Here is a 20,191-nt window from a genome sequence, read left to right as displayed (position 1 = left end):
ATGAGAATAAAAGCAATGTCACTGCATAGAAATTATTTTATTATCTTCAGTTCAACAGCTAACGTTTTACTAAACATATGAACACATAACATTTATTTACCATGTACAAGCAAACTTTTGTAACATTTCATAGCATTTTCTTTTTACTACGTTCATCATCTTGCTCATTTATTGTAAATACAGCAATGACTTTGCAATTATTTATTCAGCTGATGACACAAAAGGGGTTAAACAAGCCGATTCATTCAAAAGGGTAGTATGGAGTGAACGCTCATCACACATCGCAGACAAACTAACCAAAAACAACTTCTGTAAGCGATTTGAAAACAATGTTATTTTTCAAGGAGACTTCGCCAACGGAGGGGTTCTGCTCCTTCACGGACCCCATTTTTGGAAACGTTTATCAAAAAATACACTACGGAAAATGTACACGTATTTACAAGCAGCGGCCAGCGGGTAACGGACGTCTCCCGAGTGTCTAGAACTGCTGCTGGATCAGCTTCTTCTTGGCGTCGTGGGAGAACCGGTTGGAGGTGAAGAGCTCACTGTCGTAGAAGGAGGACAGGCTGTGGATGTTGATCTGCCTCGCCTGGGGGGGAGAGGAGGGGGGGAGAGAGTTGGGTCAGGACAGTGTGACCACTACGGCGCCACTCAAGAGGGCTTTGTTTTCTGTAGGCTGCGGCTCAAGACTGAAGCAAACTCCCCACTCCTTCTGCCATCGCGGCTTCCAGCGGACGTTCTTCATTCGACCGTCATAGCCAACTCTCCTCAGCTCAAGTGCATTGATGTCGACGGTCTCTGAGGCGACGTACCTTCTCCTGCAGGTCCTTCTCGGGGACCTCGACGACGTCGCTCTGCGCTCCGTACCGGTTCCTCTGATAGGCCATCTGCTCAGCCACCAGCTGCTTCAGGATGAACAGCAGCAGCTCGTTGTTGTCGCGTTTGAAAGCCAGGTAGCGCGCAAACGTCTGCAAACACACACACCGACACAATGAAACAAATGCAACACTGCAGTAAAGACTGGAGGTTGTTGTCCCAGAAGCTCACCTTTCTCATATTCCCTCTTCACTTTAGTCTAGCACTCTGGAAGAGCCTCCTCTCTATCCTCAGGGTTACTTTAGACAACTCTCCATCCTCCTCATCATGCTCATCATCATCCATATGGTGACTAACTCCTCTTCATCAAAACCAGCTCCTCAACGTCGTACTCCTCCTCACCTCCATCGTAGTCCTCGACCTCATCAGTACCATGATCACCACGTGGTCCTCATCTCATCAGTACCATCATCACCACGTGGTCCTCGACCTCATCAGTACCATGACCACCACGTGGTCCTCATCTCATCAGTACCATGACCACCACTTGGTCCTCATCTCATCAGTACCATGACCACAACGTGATCCTCACCTCATCAGTACCATGATCACAACGTGGTCCTCATCTCATCAGTACCATGACCACAACGTGATCCTCACCTCATCAGTACCATGATCACAACGTGGTCCTCATCTCATCAGTACCATGATCACCACGTGGTCCTCACCTCATCAGTACCATGATCACAACGTGGTCCTCACCTTGCGCATGCTCCTCATGACGCTGAACTTCTGCGTGTCGATGAAGCTCTCCAGCATCACTCTGATGGCCATGTTCACGTCGTCCTCCAGGACGTAGTCCCTCAGGTGGATGCGGGCGTGGGCCTCGGCCAGGCGGATCATGGACTCGATGTGACGCACCGTGATGGGGATGCTGCCCGTTGCCTGGGGTTAACGGAAACAACTTTAGAAACACATCTCCGAGCGGTTGTGCATTCGTGTAGGCTAGAGTGGCAGAACACAATGTCTCCCAGAGTTCAGAGAGAGAGCGAGAGAGCGAGAGAATAAGCTGATCAGGGGCCACACATCTACAGGGCTTTGGATGAATCCCTAAAGTAGACGGACAGACGATACATGCACAGTATTTGGAAGAAGGTGAATCTTGTTCCAAATAATTCAACCAACTCTCTCCTCAACTTGACCATCTCTAACCTCATCCCCATTACCTCAACATAACCATCTCTAAACTAACACTTTAACTTAGACATCATTTGAAACACCATCTCCCACAGTTCGCTCACCATGGACTCCTTGCGGAGTTCGCTGTAGATACGGGCCACCTTGTCCTGGTCCATCTGATTCAGCTTGGGGTGGATCTAGAAAACAACAAGTAACAAACCGTTAGAAAACGACACAATGGACACGTGCTGATGCATGTGCGCGGGTGTGTGCGTGCGCTAGCGCGTACCTTCTCCTTGGCGTATATGATGAACTTCCTGAGCAGCTCCTGGGGGATGAGGGGGACGTCTGAGGAGTTGGGGAGGATCACTTCCTCCAGGCCCGCCATGCCGCCCTCCTTGTTGCTGGGGTGGTGCTTGATGTGGGAGCCCACCACGAAGCGAGCCAGCATCTCATCCTACAGAGACATGTGGACAATAGAATATATAGACTTTCTTGTTTCATACATTTTATTTAATTTAAACCGGAAACCCCTCTATTCTCAAAAAAGACCTTTTAAAAAAAAAGACCTATAGAAGTTGTTCAAGACGAGCAGTTTACACATCTGGTTTACTCAAAGCCAAAAGAAAAAATACAGATAAACAAGAACAGACATATCGTACAGGTAAGCAGAAAGTAAATCAATTTTCAGATGAGATCAGAGCATAATCCAAGGGCTTTTTTGCAAGTCATTCCATATGTATGGTGCATATCAAAAATATAAGCCCCATCTCTTTGCTCAGGAAGATCACTCAACGGTAAATATAATCCAGAATCAGATAAAAAATAGCACTTATACAACGCAGTGCACCGGGTAAACAGCACTAATACAACACAGGGCACTGTGGTCAACAGCACTAATACAACAGCCTAACTTGCAAGTCAATCTGGATAAATGACCCCATGTAAATGTTACAGTGCGGGGTTGTTTTTACCTGAACAGGGTCCACAGTGTCTCGGACAACACACAGCACGTCAAAGCGAGACACGATGGGCTCCGTCAAGTCCACGTTCTCAGAGAAGGTCAGCGAGGGGTCATACCGCCCACCTGGGAACACAGATAATCAGCACCTCCGTTACACCACAGGGCCAATCCTTTCAGTTACACCACAGAGCCAATTCTCTCCTTTACACAACACAGCACCTCCCCATTACACAGCACATCCAATCATCATCTCCATTACACAACAGAGCCAATCAACTGCTCCGTTACACCACAAAACCAATCAGCATGCTCTGTTAAAAAACACAGCCATTTCATCAGCTCTGTTACACCACACAGGCAATCAGCACCACTGTTTAAGTCCAGTTCCAAGCTGTGCGGGAGGGGGGAGTATTTATGAGAGTGAGTAAGTACCTATGGGGTTAGAAGCCGCGATAACAGTGCAGCGGGCCTGTAGTGAGGTGACGATGCCGGCCTTAGAGATGGAGATGCTCTGCTGCTCCATCGCTTCGTGGATACTGGTCCTGTCTGCGTCATTCATCTGGGGGGGGGGGGGAAGAAAGAAAGAAAGAAAGAAAGAAAGAAAGAAAGAAAGAAAGAAAGAAAGAAAGAAAGAAAGAAAGAAAGAAAGAAAGAAAGAAAGAAAGAAAGAAAGAGAGAGAGAATTGTGTGTTATGATGTGGATCTGATAAAATTCCCTCAACAGATGACCAAACTTATTTTTTTTTATATTTGGGATCAGGAGAAGTTCTACCACCCCTTTGGAGGTCAGAGCACAGTGCACTGCCTCCAGACTTGTTTTAACACCAAGGAAACTATTTAATCAAAGCTTTCAACACATGTTTCACTAAAGATTGAACCAAAAGTAACATTTATGTCACGCGTTGTACCGCACCTCCCGTTCTCTCACATCCTTTGAGCAGCGTTACCGTTAACAGTCCCCAGATCGGGACAAAAAACCACATACCGAGAACAACGAGACAAGCAGGATAAACAGCGTTTTCCCCCCGAACAATGTGAGCATGTGCAAGAGTAGCAGGCGTGGCCTCACCTTGTCGAACTCATCGATGAGACACACGCCGCGGTCTGCCAGCACCAGGGCCCCGGCCTCAAGGGTCCACTCCCGGCTGACCGGGTGGCGCTGGACGTAAGCCGTCAACCCCACCGCAGACGCACCCTGGCCCGTGGTGAACACCGCCCGGCTGGCAACTTTCTCCACATACCTACGTCGATAAACACAACTTAACATTCTGCAGCCCCACGCACAATAACATACTGCTGCCACACTGCACCCAAACACACTCCTTAACATAGTGCACCCTCACTTAACATACTGCACCCACACCATAATATACTGCACCAACACACACACCCTCACATAGTGAACACTCACTTAACATACTGCACCCACACCATAATATACTGCACCAACACACACACACACACACACACACACACACACACCCTCACTCCTTAACATAGTGAACCCTCACTTTTTAACATACTGCACCCACACACACCATAATATACTGCACCAAAACACACACCCTCACTCCTCTGGGGAAGACAAAGCCCCCTTTTTCAAGCAGACACTAAACACAGGACTGTTGGTTTGGCTCCAGCTCCTTATTCTCATGATTCTCAATGGAACTAACGTTGTACCTACTTAAGGAACTGGGATTTAGCCGTTCCTGGGTCTCCACAAAGCAGAATGTTGATGTCTCCGCGGACCTTGTGTTTACCACCTGGGGGAGGGGGAGAGAGGTTGGTTTAAAGGAGGAAGCTGATAAGAACGTCCTTCCCACAGTCAGTATCAGGAGAAGTGGAATGAGAGATGGAGGCGGTTAGTTAATAGTACAGCAGGAGAGATCGAGAGGGTCTGAAAGAGGAAGAAGAGGCGGGGGTTGAGCTTGACAAGGAAGAGTAGTAGTGAGGGAGGAAGAGGAGATGGGTACCTGGGTTCTTTGGCTCTCCTCCAAACAGAGCGAGGCCCAGGGCTCTCTTGATGTCTTCGTGGCCATAGATGGATGGTCCGATGCTGGCGAACACCTGTAGGAGAGGAACATCAACATGAAACAACGCATTGGAACCCTCGTTTTGGATTTGCTATCAGTATTTTGTAGCTGCATGCAGTGAGTCATTGTGCTTTCATCTTTGGGCCAATAAAAGATGAGATGGTTCGACCAGACACATTATTTTTTCCAATCTAAAGAATTCAAGTATAGTTGGGTAATTTGTTTTATATGATCAGCAGTAAACCGGGTAGTTCCCTATATTGTTATAACAGCAAATTAACAAAAACTCCAATGTGTTTCCAGGTGTGCGTGTACAGTGTGAATAAAGCCCTATGTGTTTCCAGGTGTGCGTGTACAGTGTGAATAAAGCCCTGTGTGCTTCCAGGTGTGCGTGTACAGTGTGAATTAAGCCCTGTGTGATTCCAGGTGTGCGTGTACAGTGAGAATAAAGCCCTGTGTGTTTCCAGGTGTGCACTTGTCGTCAGGCTCACCCGCTCGCCGATGCGCTCGTCCTTGGACAGCGCCATGATGGCCTTCACGTCCTCGTCTGTGAGCGCTCCCACGGCAACGCGCTGGTCGCGGCAGGAGATGTGATTGGCCAGGATGACGGTAGCGAACACGGGGAAGCCATTGGCCATGTTGAGGGAGCCGTCGTAGTTGTTGTGGTAGATCCCTGTCAGCTCCTGACCACGCGGTTAAATTAAAGGTACACACAAAGGTCACGTTTAATTGACGTGCAATCAAATAATAATATGATCGATTCGCTATTTAACACAAAAGATAAGTTTGAAAAATGTAGCGCAAAAATACAGTCCAAAATGAAAGAATCATTTAAAATCAAGTTTATTATCAATGAAAGTCATTAAGCAGTTTAGAACACGGATAACGTTAAAGATTTTTCCAATAAGAACTTAAAAAATGGGTAAAAAAATGTCAATATGAATGTGTGACTCACAATCTCATCCCCAGGCCTACAGTGGTCCACCAGGTCAGCCAATAGGATGGCGTCTTTGGAACGTGGGAGGCGGCCTGCCGCCACCTTGCCAGGACTCTCCTGGATAGTGATTCGCTGGTAGTTCTGGTATACTGTCTGGAAGAGAAATGTAATTGATTGAGTTATTAAATACATAGAAACAGTAAATTACGGAAAACATTTTGACCCCAGACAGGCATTAAAACATATAGGTTGAACAAAGCGTTTATTGACAATTTTAAAAAAGTTAAATATACCAAGCTTGAAAGGAAAATAAACAGCAAATAGGGATGTTAACAATGAACCGCTTTTTTGCATAAAAGTGAAGTGTCAAAATACTAGATGAGGTAAAGCATGTAGTGCAAACTTAGAGAGCCAGTACCTCCTCCATGTTGATGTCAAAGGGCCCCATGGACTGACACTCTGGGCAGGAGCCGGGCTTCACCTCCTGGTTCTGGGACTGGAAGAAGGGTCCCAGGACGAAGTTACACTTGTTACAGTTGTACTTGACCATGGCTAGCTGCGGCAGCACCCCAGTACAGCTGGTCACCACCCCGCTGGTCCGGATCAGCTGGTTCAGATGCAGCTGCCTGCAGGAACACAGACTTGGGCTTTTAGTTTGAAATCAAACTTGTGAAGGAGGAGGGCAGGGGCTTTTATTTTGAATTTTGGCAAACTGTAGAGCCAATTTTTTATTTTGAAGCTGACAGACGTGAGAGGGAGAAGGGGGATACTAGCAAGAAAATCAAATGAAAGAGCTGAAGTGTTGATTTCTTATTCAGAATCGAGAAGGGAGAGGCAGGCAGGATATTTTTACCAATAACCAACCAGCACGGAGAGATAATAATACTTTATATAATGAATTATTCTCACAAGTGCTCACAAACAGATCATGTTCAAAGTGTGTGTCTCACCTGAGTGAGCGCAGCTCCTCTACCAGTGGCAGGTTACAGATGCGGACATGGATCTGGTGGGCGATGCGGTCGTATTTGGGGAACATGGCCAACACCACCTCCTTAGCCGCCTCATCAAAGATCTGACATCACACACAGAATATATGACTACAAAGACAACAATTTAACTAATAAACCAGTGTTTACAACTGTGTTACACAACTAGACACATTCAGACTAATATACAAGTGATTTACCACACAGTTTATCCTTTAGAACTAAGATAGTACGCAACTAAATAACCAGACATATGTAACTTTGTTTTGATAATTGATAGTGATATTTTTAGTGAATTGGTTAATTAAGTGATAATTAACCAAGTAATGACTTGCGGCTGCTTGATGGCCTGGAGACACTCACCTTGAGCATCTCTGTGGGGGCCTCGGGCAGGAAGTAGGCCAGCACATGTTCTCTGGCTGCCAGGTGTTCATAGTTCACCACCAGGCTCTCCTTGTTCTCTGGAGCACACACACACACAAGTTATGGATATTTAATAGTTTGCTACTGCTGTCCAAATTTTTGTTTGCCAATAACTAGCTGACCACTGATCCCCGACCACAATATTGGTTGTTACAAACAGGAAGCAAAATAAATTAAACGCTGTCCCATCGGACTTCAGATTTTGTTCTAGAGAATAGTTTGTGATGCTACTCTGACCCCTACCTGCTGCTTAATGACAAGGATCTGATTGGGTAGAGAAGAGCATCCGACGAATGGCTAAATAGTAAAGCAGTTAAATAGAAAGGGCTGTTTATAGGACTGCATACACTACAGTGACTGCCCAGCATCCAAATTCTGAACTCGACCAACCACAGCACAGAGGAGCTCCTACCTTTGCACATGTCGCTGATCTTCTCCTTGAAGACATTGTGTCCGTTCTCGTCCACGTGGGTCCGAAGGAAGTTCCTGAAGCGGTGGTAGATCTCCAGCCGGGGGGCTGACATGGACACCCACTCCCGCACCGTGTGGCCCTGGAGCAAGGCAGCAGCAGAGGGTTGTCAGACACAAACCCAGCAGGCTGGGAAAATGTTGTGGTTTGGCTATCGCTCCACTAGAGAAGAATTGACCCCGAGGTCAAGGATCAGCCAACCAGGTTATTATACTCAGGAGTACTTTAATCCATTCTGCCAAACAACACACTTCGTAAGTCAATGCAATGAAAAAGTGGTATGGCCACTGATACCGGAGACTTACATTTTTTTAAGTGATCCAAACTACATTACCCAGAGTGCACCAGGTTAACTTAACAGAACAGACCTTCATGTCCTCCAGGTTCTCTATGCTCTCGATCATCTCCTCGTCTTCTCCGTCGCCGGCCCCGCTGTCCGCTGCCCTCTCAGCCAATCGCCTCCTCCGAGCTCCGGGACGCTCGTCATCCTCATCTTCGACATCTGGAGGTGAGAATAGAAAAATAAAAAAAAACAAATGAATAAATAAATAAACCCCTTGCTCCACTACACCGGATGGTAGGTTCAGGCCTCTCCGCTCTACTCCTCCCTCACTGTGGAGGAGGGCCTCATCCTCCATCCTCCATTCTCAGCCCTGCTCCTCACCATAGAGCAGTCCCCTGCGGAGCCGTCCACTGAGGCCCTGCTCCCGGTCCCTCCGGCTCATGGCCTCCTCGGCAGCAGCCCTGGCTCCGGGGGAGAGCTCCGACAGCTCGTCCTCGTCCAGGTCCAGACCCTCCGCCTCGTAGCGGTCCAGTTCGGGGATGGCTCGGTAGTCCCTGGGGGACGGGGGTGGGAAGACACGCTTTACCAATGGGACTTGTTTTAGTAGTATCATCGATACACCTTCAAAACAATTATTGGGAAAAGCGTAACAAACCCGTTGTCTATAAATATTATGAGCCATAGCGATTAGTCAAATTTCCTGCGCTATCTATTCCTCCCTCACCCCTACCTTCCATTTTCTGATCAACTCCGGTCTCCATCCTCCTCCCCCGTCTCCCTTCACCCCGCCCCCCTCCCACAACACCACACATCCATCCATCCTTTTGATCGATCGCCTCCCTCTTGCCTTACTTCTCCATCCCTGCCCTCCACCAACTCTCTCTCTCTCTCGGCTCAACGTTCATAAATAACCCCACACGCACAGTGTATCCCGCACCATCTCACTCCTGCCTCACCTCTCCATCCCATCACCGATCAGATCATCTCCGTCTCCCTCCTCCTCCCCAGGCAGGGCCTCCCCCAGCAGCCCCTCAGACTCGTCCTCAAAGGGGGGCAGGTCCCTCCCAGGGCTGGATGTCATGTCTCCCCTCCTGGGGGCCCGTGTGGGGCTGGTGGCCATCTGGAACGACTCTGAGGAATCCTGACCCGTCCAACAAACAAAATATTATAGAGACACATCAATACAGATGAGGGTTTTTTGTAGGCTTTAGGAGCACAACCAAGTACTTATAGAACATGTAGCTATATATAAAAAAACTTCTGGACTATATGATAAAGAGAGAGAATGTGTGAATTCTCTCCCTTTTAACCCATCCTATACGATGAGCAAGGTGAAGTGGGCTGCCTGCCTCACAGGGTACCACCCAAAACCTGCATGTCCTTGTGGTGTGGGAGGAAACCTGAGCACCCACGTGAACATGCTGATTACATACAAACTCCACACACATAGGATCGGCCACAAAGCACTTGTCCCTCTCTGGTTCTCTCTGGATCCATAAATAAAAAATACAGTCGTATAACTAATCAACCTGTGTGTGCGTGTGTGTTCAGTTGAAAGATAAACACACACAGTTAATCGAATAAATGAAGCAAACGATCGTAACGTATCGATACGCATCGTATCGATTATGGGTAACGTTTAGGTTAAACTATGAATAGATGGCACGAAGCACATGGCGAGGAGTGGAGACATAATGTTAACAAAAGTTGTGTTAAAAAAGTTGTAAGCTAAGTTGTGTTAAGTAACTAAGCGGTGAAGACATTGATTCATCTTTTATTGTAGTATTAAGTCTTCAAATACAATAAGTTTGGTTGGTACAGTTCAGTTGTATTTTCTTTGTTATGATAAATACAGGCCAGTACGGCCCATATACATAAAACAGCCCTGGACATTATAGCCAAAGGATAAGTATATTAACTTTATAAATTCATACACTGTCAAAAAGGCTATATATTGGTTCGCTATGTTGTATTTTATATGTTTTACTCACCGCCATTGTGAGTGTGTCTGGAGTAGTCAGTGACTTGCATCCGATGACGCCTCCCTGCCTGGACTGAGTTTTCGCGCGAAACAACCACGTGATTCACAAAGCCCGCGAAAGGTTATGAATATTCAATGAGAAAGTTCAGGAACAGCGTTCTCATTGGCCAGTGACCACAAAGTTGGGCGGTGCTTCACATGAGTTGATTTTATCAGTGAACATTTCCCGGGAAATCAGCAGGCTCCTTCCTCTCACGTAAAGGGGGCGGTGTTTCAGAGTTAAAAGACATTTCCACTCATGTAACCCATGTCCCTCATGCGAGACATCATGCATTGATTTATTGTCATTTTATAGTACTACAACTTCGCCTGAGTCTGAATAAAGAATCGGCAACAAAATATGCCCTGATGCATTCTGATGTACAAGTCATTTTCTGTGATCTAGCTCTATGCCTGACCGTTTTCCTGATTTATTCAAGAATTCCAAACCCGGAAAAAAAATTGATAAACAGACTACTAGATTTAATAATAACCTGAAGTTTATTAACAACCCTTTTTATACACATCATTCATAACTTCTTTGATCATTTCATAACATTCATCATCACCCCTTTAAAAAAGCACTGTTAACCAACATATCATTCATAAAACCTAACATTAAAATATGTACAGTATCAAAACAACGCATAGGAAAGTCCAGGCAAAACAAATAAAGAACCCAAAGCATCCAATGTAGAAAATAAATTAATAAATTAGGATTTCCTCTTGATTTCACTGAGGACTTAATGTCCATTGGTGCGAATCCAGGACCAAAGAAAATAAAGTTTTCATCGGGCATCTGCTGCCGTCGCCAACACTGGGCAGAGAAATCCTTTGAAAGTCGTATTAGAAGAGATAGATAGAAACAGAAACGGTTATAATTAGATTTCCCTTAGCTATTCCAAGTTTCACAGAACTTACTGTTCTAATGAAACCAGTATATATTCTTCTCTTGATTGAACAGTCCAAGCATAATAGTCCACGAATCAAATTAACCATTAAACAACAACCATGCTGAATGTGTTGGAGGATGGTAGTAAAAGGATTTTAACGCACGGATGTTTAATGTTAGCTTAATAGCTGGAACTCCTCATAACATCCTGTTGGGGTTAAACTGAATTTGAGAAATTGAAGAGCAAACATTCAAGGCCTGCGACTGACAATAAATTAAAGCAAAACTTTGATCGCTGTTGAGCTCATGTAATTGTAAAACATTGAGCGGAAGCATGCATAGTGTTACACCAATATACTTCTCAATATCAAGTCCATCTAGTTCTCAGCAATGACATGCAGAGTTAGCGAGTCTTTTAATTGGAATGAACTGCTCATACGAGACATTCTGTTTCTCTTTGAGGTTAACCACACTAGGAAACCCCTCAAGTGAGTCGGACTCGGATATTTTTAAAATAAGAGGCTATGGGTAAAGAGGGCTGTCTTGGAGGAGGACTCTCTGGAGGACTCTTCAAAATAAGATGCAAAGAAAGAAAACGGGGTGATCTAAAATGTCTGAAAACAGGCAGTGTGCGAGTGACAATGCACTGCCCAGGTTGGTTCCATGACAACAACCTTTGCCACATAAAGGTCAGAGTTCAGGTGTGTGTGTATGTATTTAGTTGTGCATGCGTGTGTCTTATTTGAGCACCAGCGTGGCCTCAGAGCCGTCCTTCTTCTTCAGGTACAGCCCGTTGGTCAGGTGGTGCTCCCTCCGCAGGAAGGCGTAGAAATAGTCCGAGACCAGCAGGATCTGGAGAGACAGGTTGAATGGTCAGACAGGCAGGGAGAGGGACAGACAGTGAACGAGTCAGAGAGGGAGACATAAAGGGAGGGAGTCAGATGGGCAGACAGATTAACAGATGGTGAGACAGACAAGGAGAAAGGCAGGGAGAGGGGGAGACAGACAGGGAGGGAGAGAGGGAGATGAGACAAAAGGGAGGGAAGGAGACAGGCAGACAGACAGACAGACAGACAGACACAGACAAGGAGACCGACAAGGAGGGAGGGAGACAGACAGACGGGTACCTGAGCCACACTAAATAGCAGTGTGATAGCGTAGTAGAAGTTGGAGTTGGCGCTGCCGGCATAGATCCAGAGGTGCCAGAGTACTGGGAACAGAGCTGAACACGCCAACAACACGCAGCTCACCAGGAAGATGTTCCTTAAGACTGCCATCAGGTCACAGCAGAAATACACAACATCAAGAGTAGAACAAATCAGATTATAATATGTTGGAGTACAATATATTGAGGGGGAGTGGAGTATTCTGGGTCACTTCAGATTAGACTACATCCTGAAATCGAACAAAAGTAGATTGAGGCAGAAATTAAACTATGGTTTACTAGTGCTCACATGCATGCATGAGTGAGTGTGGGTACTTACACCTGTATAAGTGGTTCCAGACTGGCAGGAAGGCCATGTAGAGGGAGAGGTCTCCCACCGTGGGGTACGACTTGAAAATGGCGATCAAAGCAATCTGCATGAAGATCAGAAACACTGGGTGTTCCCTGCAAAACACACACACAAATATATTCAGTGATCTGGTGGTCTCGGAATCAACAGAATGGGAAAAGAGAACGTGGAAGCCGTGAATAAAAGAGTATGTGCGTGTGCGTGCGCATTTGTGTGGACCTACTTGAGCTTGATGGAGAGCGGGAGGGTGTAGAAAAACACGTTGATCTGGAAGACGCAGAGGAAGAAGAGGCGGAAGTGGTCGAACATCTCGGCGAAGAAATACCAAAAGAGACCGATGTTCGGAGTCAAGTCCGGCACAGACAGACTGGAGAGTGAGAGAGACAGACATAGGGGTGGAATGCCGTACAGACCGACTCGAAAGAGAGAGAGCGAGAGAATGACTGCTGCCCAGAAGGAGCTCCACACGTCCACCGGGGTTGCTGGTATTCCTTGGTCTGAGGGCCTTGGAAAAGGCGCTCAGACGTCACGAAAAGAAAGCCACCTTAGTTTGCAGCAGATTGGAACACTCAGTGTTTAGGAGAGATTGGCCAAACATAGCATTATACACCACTCATCTCTAAATTGGGGACTTATTTCATGACAGTGGCATAGATTACTATGTTGACATATAAGACAAATTACCACGTTTTAATCAAAAGAAAAGTGGTTTTGGGTTGGTCCTCACATGAAGCCGTAGACGGCAGGCAGGAAATCCCAGGAGCCCAACAGGAAGAAGGAAAGGCATATCAGGACGAGGAGGCTTCCCAGGAACATGAATAGATACTGCAGCGTGTAGAACCAGAAGCTAGACCGCCTCACGTTCACCGGGATATACAGACGCTGTGGGGAGGGGGGACACACACACACACACACACCAGAATGACGACTGCAATCAGATATCCGTATGAGGTATGTGTGTGTGCTTGCATGTGTGTGCGTTTGCGTGTTTACCTGCAGCAGGTAGAGCAGTGCAGGGACACATAGGGTAAGAGGGTAGATGGACTGGTAGGTGGCTAGCGCCAGGAAGATAGCACTCAACAAGGCACTTCCTGTAACACAATTAATCACAACCATCGGGAGGAACATTACAGCCAATCAGGATTATCCTGTTTTAACTGAAACAATAACTGCTCCCTTTTGTTAATTAAACAACAAATCCAGTTTAGTGTAGAGCCCGGCAGAGGCCACAGTAAACAGGCCGTAAATCAAACACCCACCTCTCATGGTGGACAGGATGAATAGGGCAATGACAGCATTGTTGAGGCCACAGGTGCACTTGGCTACACAGGACACGATGGTGAACGGATTCAGTAGGTAACTAGAGAGGGAGAGGGGGGGGGGGGGTCAAAAACCACCAACATCATCATAAAGTAATGTATGATGGCTAGACCGACCAGCCAGTTAGTAAAGTAAACTGGATATGATTGGAGGCTGATCTTAGCCATCATAGACCTGGGTGGACACGCCTACTTGCGTTGCATGAGAAGGTTTTGGAATTTTAAACGGCTTGTAATAGCTAATCAGCATCACACCTGGTGGTAAAATGGTTGAATGCATAGAACTAGTTACTTTAAAGGGATGTTGCAGAACTTGAAATAGGATTACCTTTTTTCCTTGTTTATTGTATGTCCCACACAATTAAAGCTTTTGGTCCAGATGAAAGGCGCTATAAAAAGTTGATGTATTATTATAACTAATTAAGAGTAACTAGTACTTACAACATGGCTACTTTGAGAGGAATGTAGTACATTTCCGTGGGACTTCTGATGAGTTCGAGACAGTCCATGGGGATGCGATCAGCCTCCAGAGCGAATTTCTGCTTCCTGAACTGAGAGACAAGGTGGAGCGAACTAAATTTGACTCCAGCTCCCTTGAGTCAGCTGCAGCTCAGAAACTAACCCTTAACATCACCTATTATAAGAGTGTCTTTAGGAAGAAGATGAAAAGTTCCCTACCACTTGTTTGTTGTAGTCCTTCACCGCCAGGTAGAGAGCCACAGCAGTAAGACAATCTGCTAGCTAGATACAGGGTCAGGGAGTCAGAGAGTGAGAGAGAGAGAGAGAGAGAGAGAGAGAGAGAGAAAGAGTCAGATATGTTTTGACCACAGAGAAATCCTGTCTCTACAATGTTACTAAGTTGAGGATTAAGTTAAACACCACATTCCCCATCACTGCTGTGCCAGTAAAGACTTGGCAGAGGTTCATCCTTCTCACCATGAATGTGATCTCTGCGTAGTCCATCAGGAAGTGGAAGAGGTAGATGACCATAGGAGTCTGGCAGAGAGACGGAGACAAAACATTATTATTAGATTCACCATGAACATACAGATTTACTGTGTGTGTGCGAGTGTGTGCTTGTGAGTCTGACCTCATGGAAGACATCTCCAGAGTATGGGGAAATGTCGAGGTCCAGCAGAGCCAAACCTTCAACCACTAAAACAATAACAACACATTAGCCTTTTCATGAACAGTCCATATGGATTATATACAATGCTGTAGCTTTCTGCTGAATCATAAAGACAATAAGTACATTGTGTTGGTTTTGTACATCACCATAGACCTTACAAGTGAATATATTAATTGGTTTATTGTGAGAAACGTCCATCTACAAGGCTTAAGTGTATGCATTAGTGGAGATGATGGTTAGCGGTTCGGTCCACTCCATCACAGCATCATCAAGTATTTACAAGCGTCACGGAATTCCATCCGCAATTCACCTCAAATAAGCTTTCACGGTTCAGTTTCGCAAAAATTATTGAACTTAATTACCCATTAGAAAAACAAGATCTACTTTAGGAGATCCGATTTATACGAGTGCTTAGTCAGGAGCTGCATAATCAGAGAAAATTAACATTTGACATTACACAAGGAATACAAGCTTGTGTGTGCAATATTTATGTATATTTTTAAAGTAAAACGTTATTGACAGTCATTCAGGAGGACACAAACCGTCGCAATTAATTTGATCAACGATAGCGAGAGCAGATTTACGCAGGAAAACCTGCCTGGCAAGTCCATTATTCAAGCCAACAATAGCTGATGGTAAACCAAGGGAGCTATTGACAGCCTGTTCGACTCGGGTTGAGTACATTTTCTGAATTCAAATCAACTTACCTCTTTTCCAGGCATTTAAAGGAGAAACAACCTCTACTCTCTCTGAAATTAAATTCGCTAAACTTGTTCTAAAAAGCGCTGCACGAATTGTAACAGCTACAATCAAAAGCAGAGCCAAGGGAGCTGCCATCTTGATAGGAAACTACTCGCCCCGCGAAGGGTTTGATGGGAAATCGAGTTTACCGTTAACAGACTACGGAAATATGCATTCTTATTTATCTGTTAATTACTTGATATATGTTAAACCCTATAGCTAAACACTCATTCAATAAAAAAAATGTAAACTAAGTGTCGAATCCTGTCAGCTTCTCAAAACAACTAAAAGCAACCCACAACCACATCGTGTAAACTAATAATTAAATAAATAACCAAAAAACATATGAACATTTACATTGAATTGCATATGTGTTATTTGAATTATAGCACAAATGGAATGCGTTCTCTGTATGATGTGAATGACAAAGCGGAACATCAATAGAAAGTCGAGTTTCCCACCGGAAAATTAAACGGTCTGGGTCAAAACATATGACGATGGCAGTATGTTTTCAAAATAAAGACAACTACAACGAATTTATTAGAAAACCATCTACTTTGTCTTCCCTATATTAGTCTACCTTTTTTTTTAAAGAAACAATTACAATTAATTCAGTATAATTGTCAATCTATTCCGCCAAATGTTTTGAATGTCCTTCATTTTGATGATAACGTTTTATTTTCTTTGCAGGTGCCTGTAGTCGACTTTTATTTTGGAATTATCGGATCCCGGTGCTCTTTTCATTTTCGATTCTCCTGAAGGAGGAGTGACTCGGTGGTTATTATAATCATTTTAAATAACTTTGAATCTGCGTTAAGGACGATGGCTGGGTTAGAAGTGCTGTACACTTGCGTCGGCGGCAGAATCGACTGCCCACAAGACGCTGTGATCTGTTTCGTTCACTGGGAGATTATAAAGAGTGGATACAGATGTGTGGGCTCCGGGGACACAGTGAGTTTACTACTTGATAACTTGCGTGTTACTATTGAGCTTATACCACAGGAGGTTGAAAAGCCCCAGATCCCGTTAGTGCCTACATTATCTTGATTAACATTTGGAGCATTTGGTTTATGTAAACTGTTTTTATTTTGTTAAACCTGATGGTTGGCGCTGGTCTGAATTCCTAGAAAACAGTCGGATGATTTATTGTTGTCCATTCTGCCTCTAAACGGTCTGGTGTCTTCCCAACACCTTTACTGCATTCCCGGTACCACTGTACAACTGTACCATCGTCACCCCTCTCTCTACTCTCCCTCCCAGGCCTGTGCTGGGGACAGGCGCTCAGAGTTACTCCCCGCAGGGTGGAGCGACAACAAGGAGCTGTACTCTCTGCGTTACCAAGGCAACAACAGCGAAGACCACATCCTACTTAAAGCCATCACGGCAGACTCAAGCCTCATCTTCAACCTCATGGTGGGTTAACAAGGTTATACTCCCGTAGTTATACTGGTCGTGACTACTAGCCTCCGTGCCCTTGGTTGTGAGAGAGAGTTTATGCCAGAAAGACAGACAGAGTGATATTTTGAACACAGAGAGATCATGCTTCTACAATATAAACAAGTACAGATCAGCAAACACATCGTGATTGTGTGTGTGTGTGTGTGTGTGTGTGTGTGTGTGTGTGTGTGTGTGTGTGTGTGTGTGTGTGTGTGTGTGTTTGTGTTTGTGTGTGTGTTTATGTGTGACGATGTAGAGGTCTAGTACCCAGCAGGTGTCAGATCTGACCATAAGCATCAGTGAGCAAGTGGACGCAGACCAGCTGGATGCGTTCGACAGGTTGGACAGTAGATCCTCATCATTCACCTTTAACTGAGCAAATAGCGCGACAAATATGTGCAGTTTGCCAACCCAGTGTTTGCGTACGTGTGTGTGTGTGTGTGTGTGTGTGTGTGTGTGTGTGTGTGTGTGTGTGTGTGTGCAGTGTGTTCAGGGACATGGCTGGCCTGTCAGACATGGTGAAGACCCAGCTGCTGGCAGTAGTGGGCAAGGCCAGTGAACGGCCAGGAGGGCGGAGCCGCAGGGAGGATGAGGAGAGACGAAGAGGAGAGGACCCCCTCCGCATGCCCCCCCGTCGCCCCGGGTCACAGCAGCCCTGGTGAGTGATGTCACCGTGATTTCGCCGAGATGTCCCATGGATAGTCTAGTGGTCATGGTTTTGACCCCTACCCCAAGGTTCTGAGTTTAAATCCCCATTGTCTCCCTATCCCAGAGCAAGATGCCCCCTAAATCCTACCGGCTCCTTCATGTTTTTCAGGCCAGACCACATGGTTCCTCCTTTCGCGACCGGGGGAGCTGACCTAGACCCGTTTGGGTGAGTCCCCCCCCACCCCCACCCCCCCCCCCCCCCCCGTTCCATGGTAATATAGTTATAATAATATGACTGAAACGTGTTTGGGTTGTCTCTATACCCCCAGCGCTCGTGGGCCTGGGGGTATGATCATGGACCCCCTGCGGTCGGGTTACCCCCGGTCCGGTCTGGACCCCTCCAGCGGGATCCCCGACATCCTGCCCCCCGGAGCTGTCCCGCCTGGGGCCCGCTTCGACCCCTTTGGCCCAGTCGGACGCCACCGGCCAGGGTGAGACACACACACTGACACGGACACCATACACACACACACACACCCGGGTGAGAGACACACACACACACACACACACACACACACACACACACACACACACACACACACACACACACACACACACACACACACACACACACACACACAAAACACACACACAAAACACACACACCAGGGTGAGTAACACGCACACACATGTGGTTTAATCATCCATACATACATGTGCACACACTCTCTCCTCTCTCCTCCACCAACATATGCTAATAATCTGTGTGAATGTGTTTCAGGCCAGATCCTGACCATATGCCACCTCCAGGATATGATGACATGTTCATGTAGAACCAAACCAGGAAGTCCTGCTTCCCACCCCCATCACTTCCGGTCTCCCCACCAATAGCAGGCTGGTCACTGGTCAAAAATCATCTGGTCATGGCCCCCCCTTGAGGGGACTGGCCAATAAACACAGGTCTTAGAAGTCGGTGTGAATGCCTAGGTGCCATTTATATTTATATGGATTTGAGAATGTTATGGCCCAAAACAACCACACAATAATGTTTTATTTTGCACATTGCTTTCCATGTCTACCACCTTTCTTGGACGAATAATTTGAACCCAGTGAGACCGGATCATGGTTTAGGGGTCAGGGTTAGGGGTTCAGGGATGGGGTCTTATGCCTCGACCCTAAAACATGTACACTGGAATGAGTGTGACGAAGTCATGAGTTCAAAACCCAAAGGAGCAGAGGTCTAATCACCCTTGATAATGATAATTATAGTGACTAATATGTCTTTAAGGCAAAGACCTGTAGCTCCGGATCCTCTCCCCACATTAGAAACAAGCTGAGCGTTAGTCGTTCCCTCTCCTCCCTTCTTAAAGAGCCCTGTGCGAGCGTGATTGGCCATTACAAGCCATTCCAAAATCTGTCCTCTGGTGACATCATAAGAGGGAATGTCCACCCATATGTATGATGGATAAATCAGTTTACCGGTCGACAAATGGACTGTACCAACTGGTAGGCTTATCTCAAATATCCACATTATATAACATCTAGGGGCACACTCCCAATACCATGTCACTAGAGGGCAGATTGGTAATCAAACTCAAAAAATAAGGGCCTTTTAAAGACCTTATTTTTCTTCTCCTCTTCTCATCCTCTCCTCTCCTTCCCCTCCTCTCCTCAGCTGAGAAGGAGTGATCCTCACTGGTTCTCTTCTATCGCTAACAGATGAAATGTTCAACTGGCTTAGCTCATGTACAATAACAGGCTGTTATCTGGTTGGTTAAACTGAACGGGTACCTGTATTAATACACAGGGTTCTGATTGCTAGAATTAACTGGGTACCTGAGTTTTTCATTATGGTTTTCTGTTTTTGTTGATTTGCTAATGGGAAAATATTTCATGCCAAACACTTGAATAAAACTTTTTTGTTTGTAGTTTGTTGTGTTGTTTGTCTCTCGCCGTCTCTCTCTTTTGCGTCTATCTGTCCCCCCTTTCTCTCTGTCTGTCTAACTCTCTGTCCCCCCTTTCTCTCTCTGTCCCCCCTCTCTCTCTCCCTATGTCTATCTCCCTCCTCACCCCCTTTTTTTTTTACTGTAAAATAAAATAGACGGCACATTGCCACCTCGTGGTTTATCAGCAAACTACCGCAGTAAGTTGCCCTTAAAACCAAATGGTCAACAGCGAGTGCAATACTAGGGTTAAACCACAGGGAGCGCTGTCCCTGCTCTCCCTCCACGAGTAATAAAATAAACTCCTTGTTTTCTCTTTTTCCATTCTGTTTCTCTCCTGAAGTATGACTTTTTTCCCTCTCACCTCAGTATAAACGAAAGAGAGAGGAACATTAGGAGATGAAAACATCCCATCTAAACAGAAAGATGAAATGGATTGAGTGTGTGTTTTACAGAAA

At 45.8% G+C, this 20,191-nt stretch overlaps 3 protein-coding genes across 3 annotated transcripts; 1 reads left to right on the top strand and 2 right to left on the bottom strand.

Annotated features, from left to right (window-relative positions):
* Positions 1–18: 18 nt before the first annotated feature.
* On the bottom strand, positions 19–10,155 carry mcm2 (minichromosome maintenance complex component 2). The gene is made up of 20 exons (XM_030373961.1): positions 10,082–10,155; positions 9,047–9,231; positions 8,472–8,644; positions 8,176–8,309; positions 7,751–7,889; positions 7,279–7,376; positions 6,880–7,001; positions 6,348–6,555; positions 5,948–6,082; positions 5,484–5,675; positions 4,933–5,026; positions 4,644–4,722; positions 4,029–4,200; positions 3,392–3,518; positions 2,970–3,082; positions 2,285–2,452; positions 2,118–2,192; positions 1,579–1,761; positions 813–968; positions 19–589 (listed from the first exon to the last, which is right to left on the bottom strand). Exons 1-20 carry the CDS (start codon positions 10,085–10,087, stop codon positions 479–481), a joined length of 2,670 nt encoding a protein of 889 aa, XP_030229821.1. The 5' UTR covers positions 10,088–10,155; the 3' UTR covers positions 19–478.
* A 433-nt stretch (positions 10,156–10,588) lies between these two features.
* pigu (phosphatidylinositol glycan anchor biosynthesis, class U) lies at positions 10,589–15,842 on the bottom strand. The gene is made up of 12 exons (XM_030373965.1): positions 15,672–15,842; positions 14,926–14,990; positions 14,772–14,831; positions 14,514–14,576; positions 14,277–14,386; positions 13,776–13,876; positions 13,510–13,607; positions 13,244–13,398; positions 12,740–12,883; positions 12,487–12,611; positions 12,130–12,272; positions 10,589–11,854 (listed from the first exon to the last, which is right to left on the bottom strand). The coding sequence occupies exons 1-12, from the start codon at positions 15,799–15,801 to the stop codon at positions 11,741–11,743; spliced, it is 1,308 nt and encodes a 435-aa protein (XP_030229825.1). The 5' UTR covers positions 15,802–15,842; the 3' UTR covers positions 10,589–11,740.
* A 554-nt stretch (positions 15,843–16,396) lies between these two features.
* psmf1 (proteasome inhibitor subunit 1) lies at positions 16,397–19,718 on the top strand. The gene is made up of 7 exons (XM_030373983.1): positions 16,397–16,656; positions 16,966–17,118; positions 17,399–17,481; positions 17,627–17,800; positions 17,960–18,016; positions 18,120–18,281; positions 18,572–19,718. The coding sequence occupies exons 1-7, from the start codon at positions 16,528–16,530 to the stop codon at positions 18,621–18,623; spliced, it is 810 nt and encodes a 269-aa protein (XP_030229843.1). The 5' UTR covers positions 16,397–16,527; the 3' UTR covers positions 18,624–19,718.
* The last annotated feature ends 473 nt before the right edge of the window (positions 19,719–20,191 follow it).

Source organism: Gadus morhua, chromosome 13 (genome assembly GCF_902167405.1).
Source record: "Gadus morhua chromosome 13, gadMor3.0, whole genome shotgun sequence".
Classification (NCBI taxonomy): domain Eukaryota; kingdom Metazoa; phylum Chordata; class Actinopteri; order Gadiformes; family Gadidae; genus Gadus; species Gadus morhua.
The sequence above is the reverse complement of the archived record's forward strand: the minus strand, read 5'-3'. Positions and strand labels throughout refer to the sequence as shown.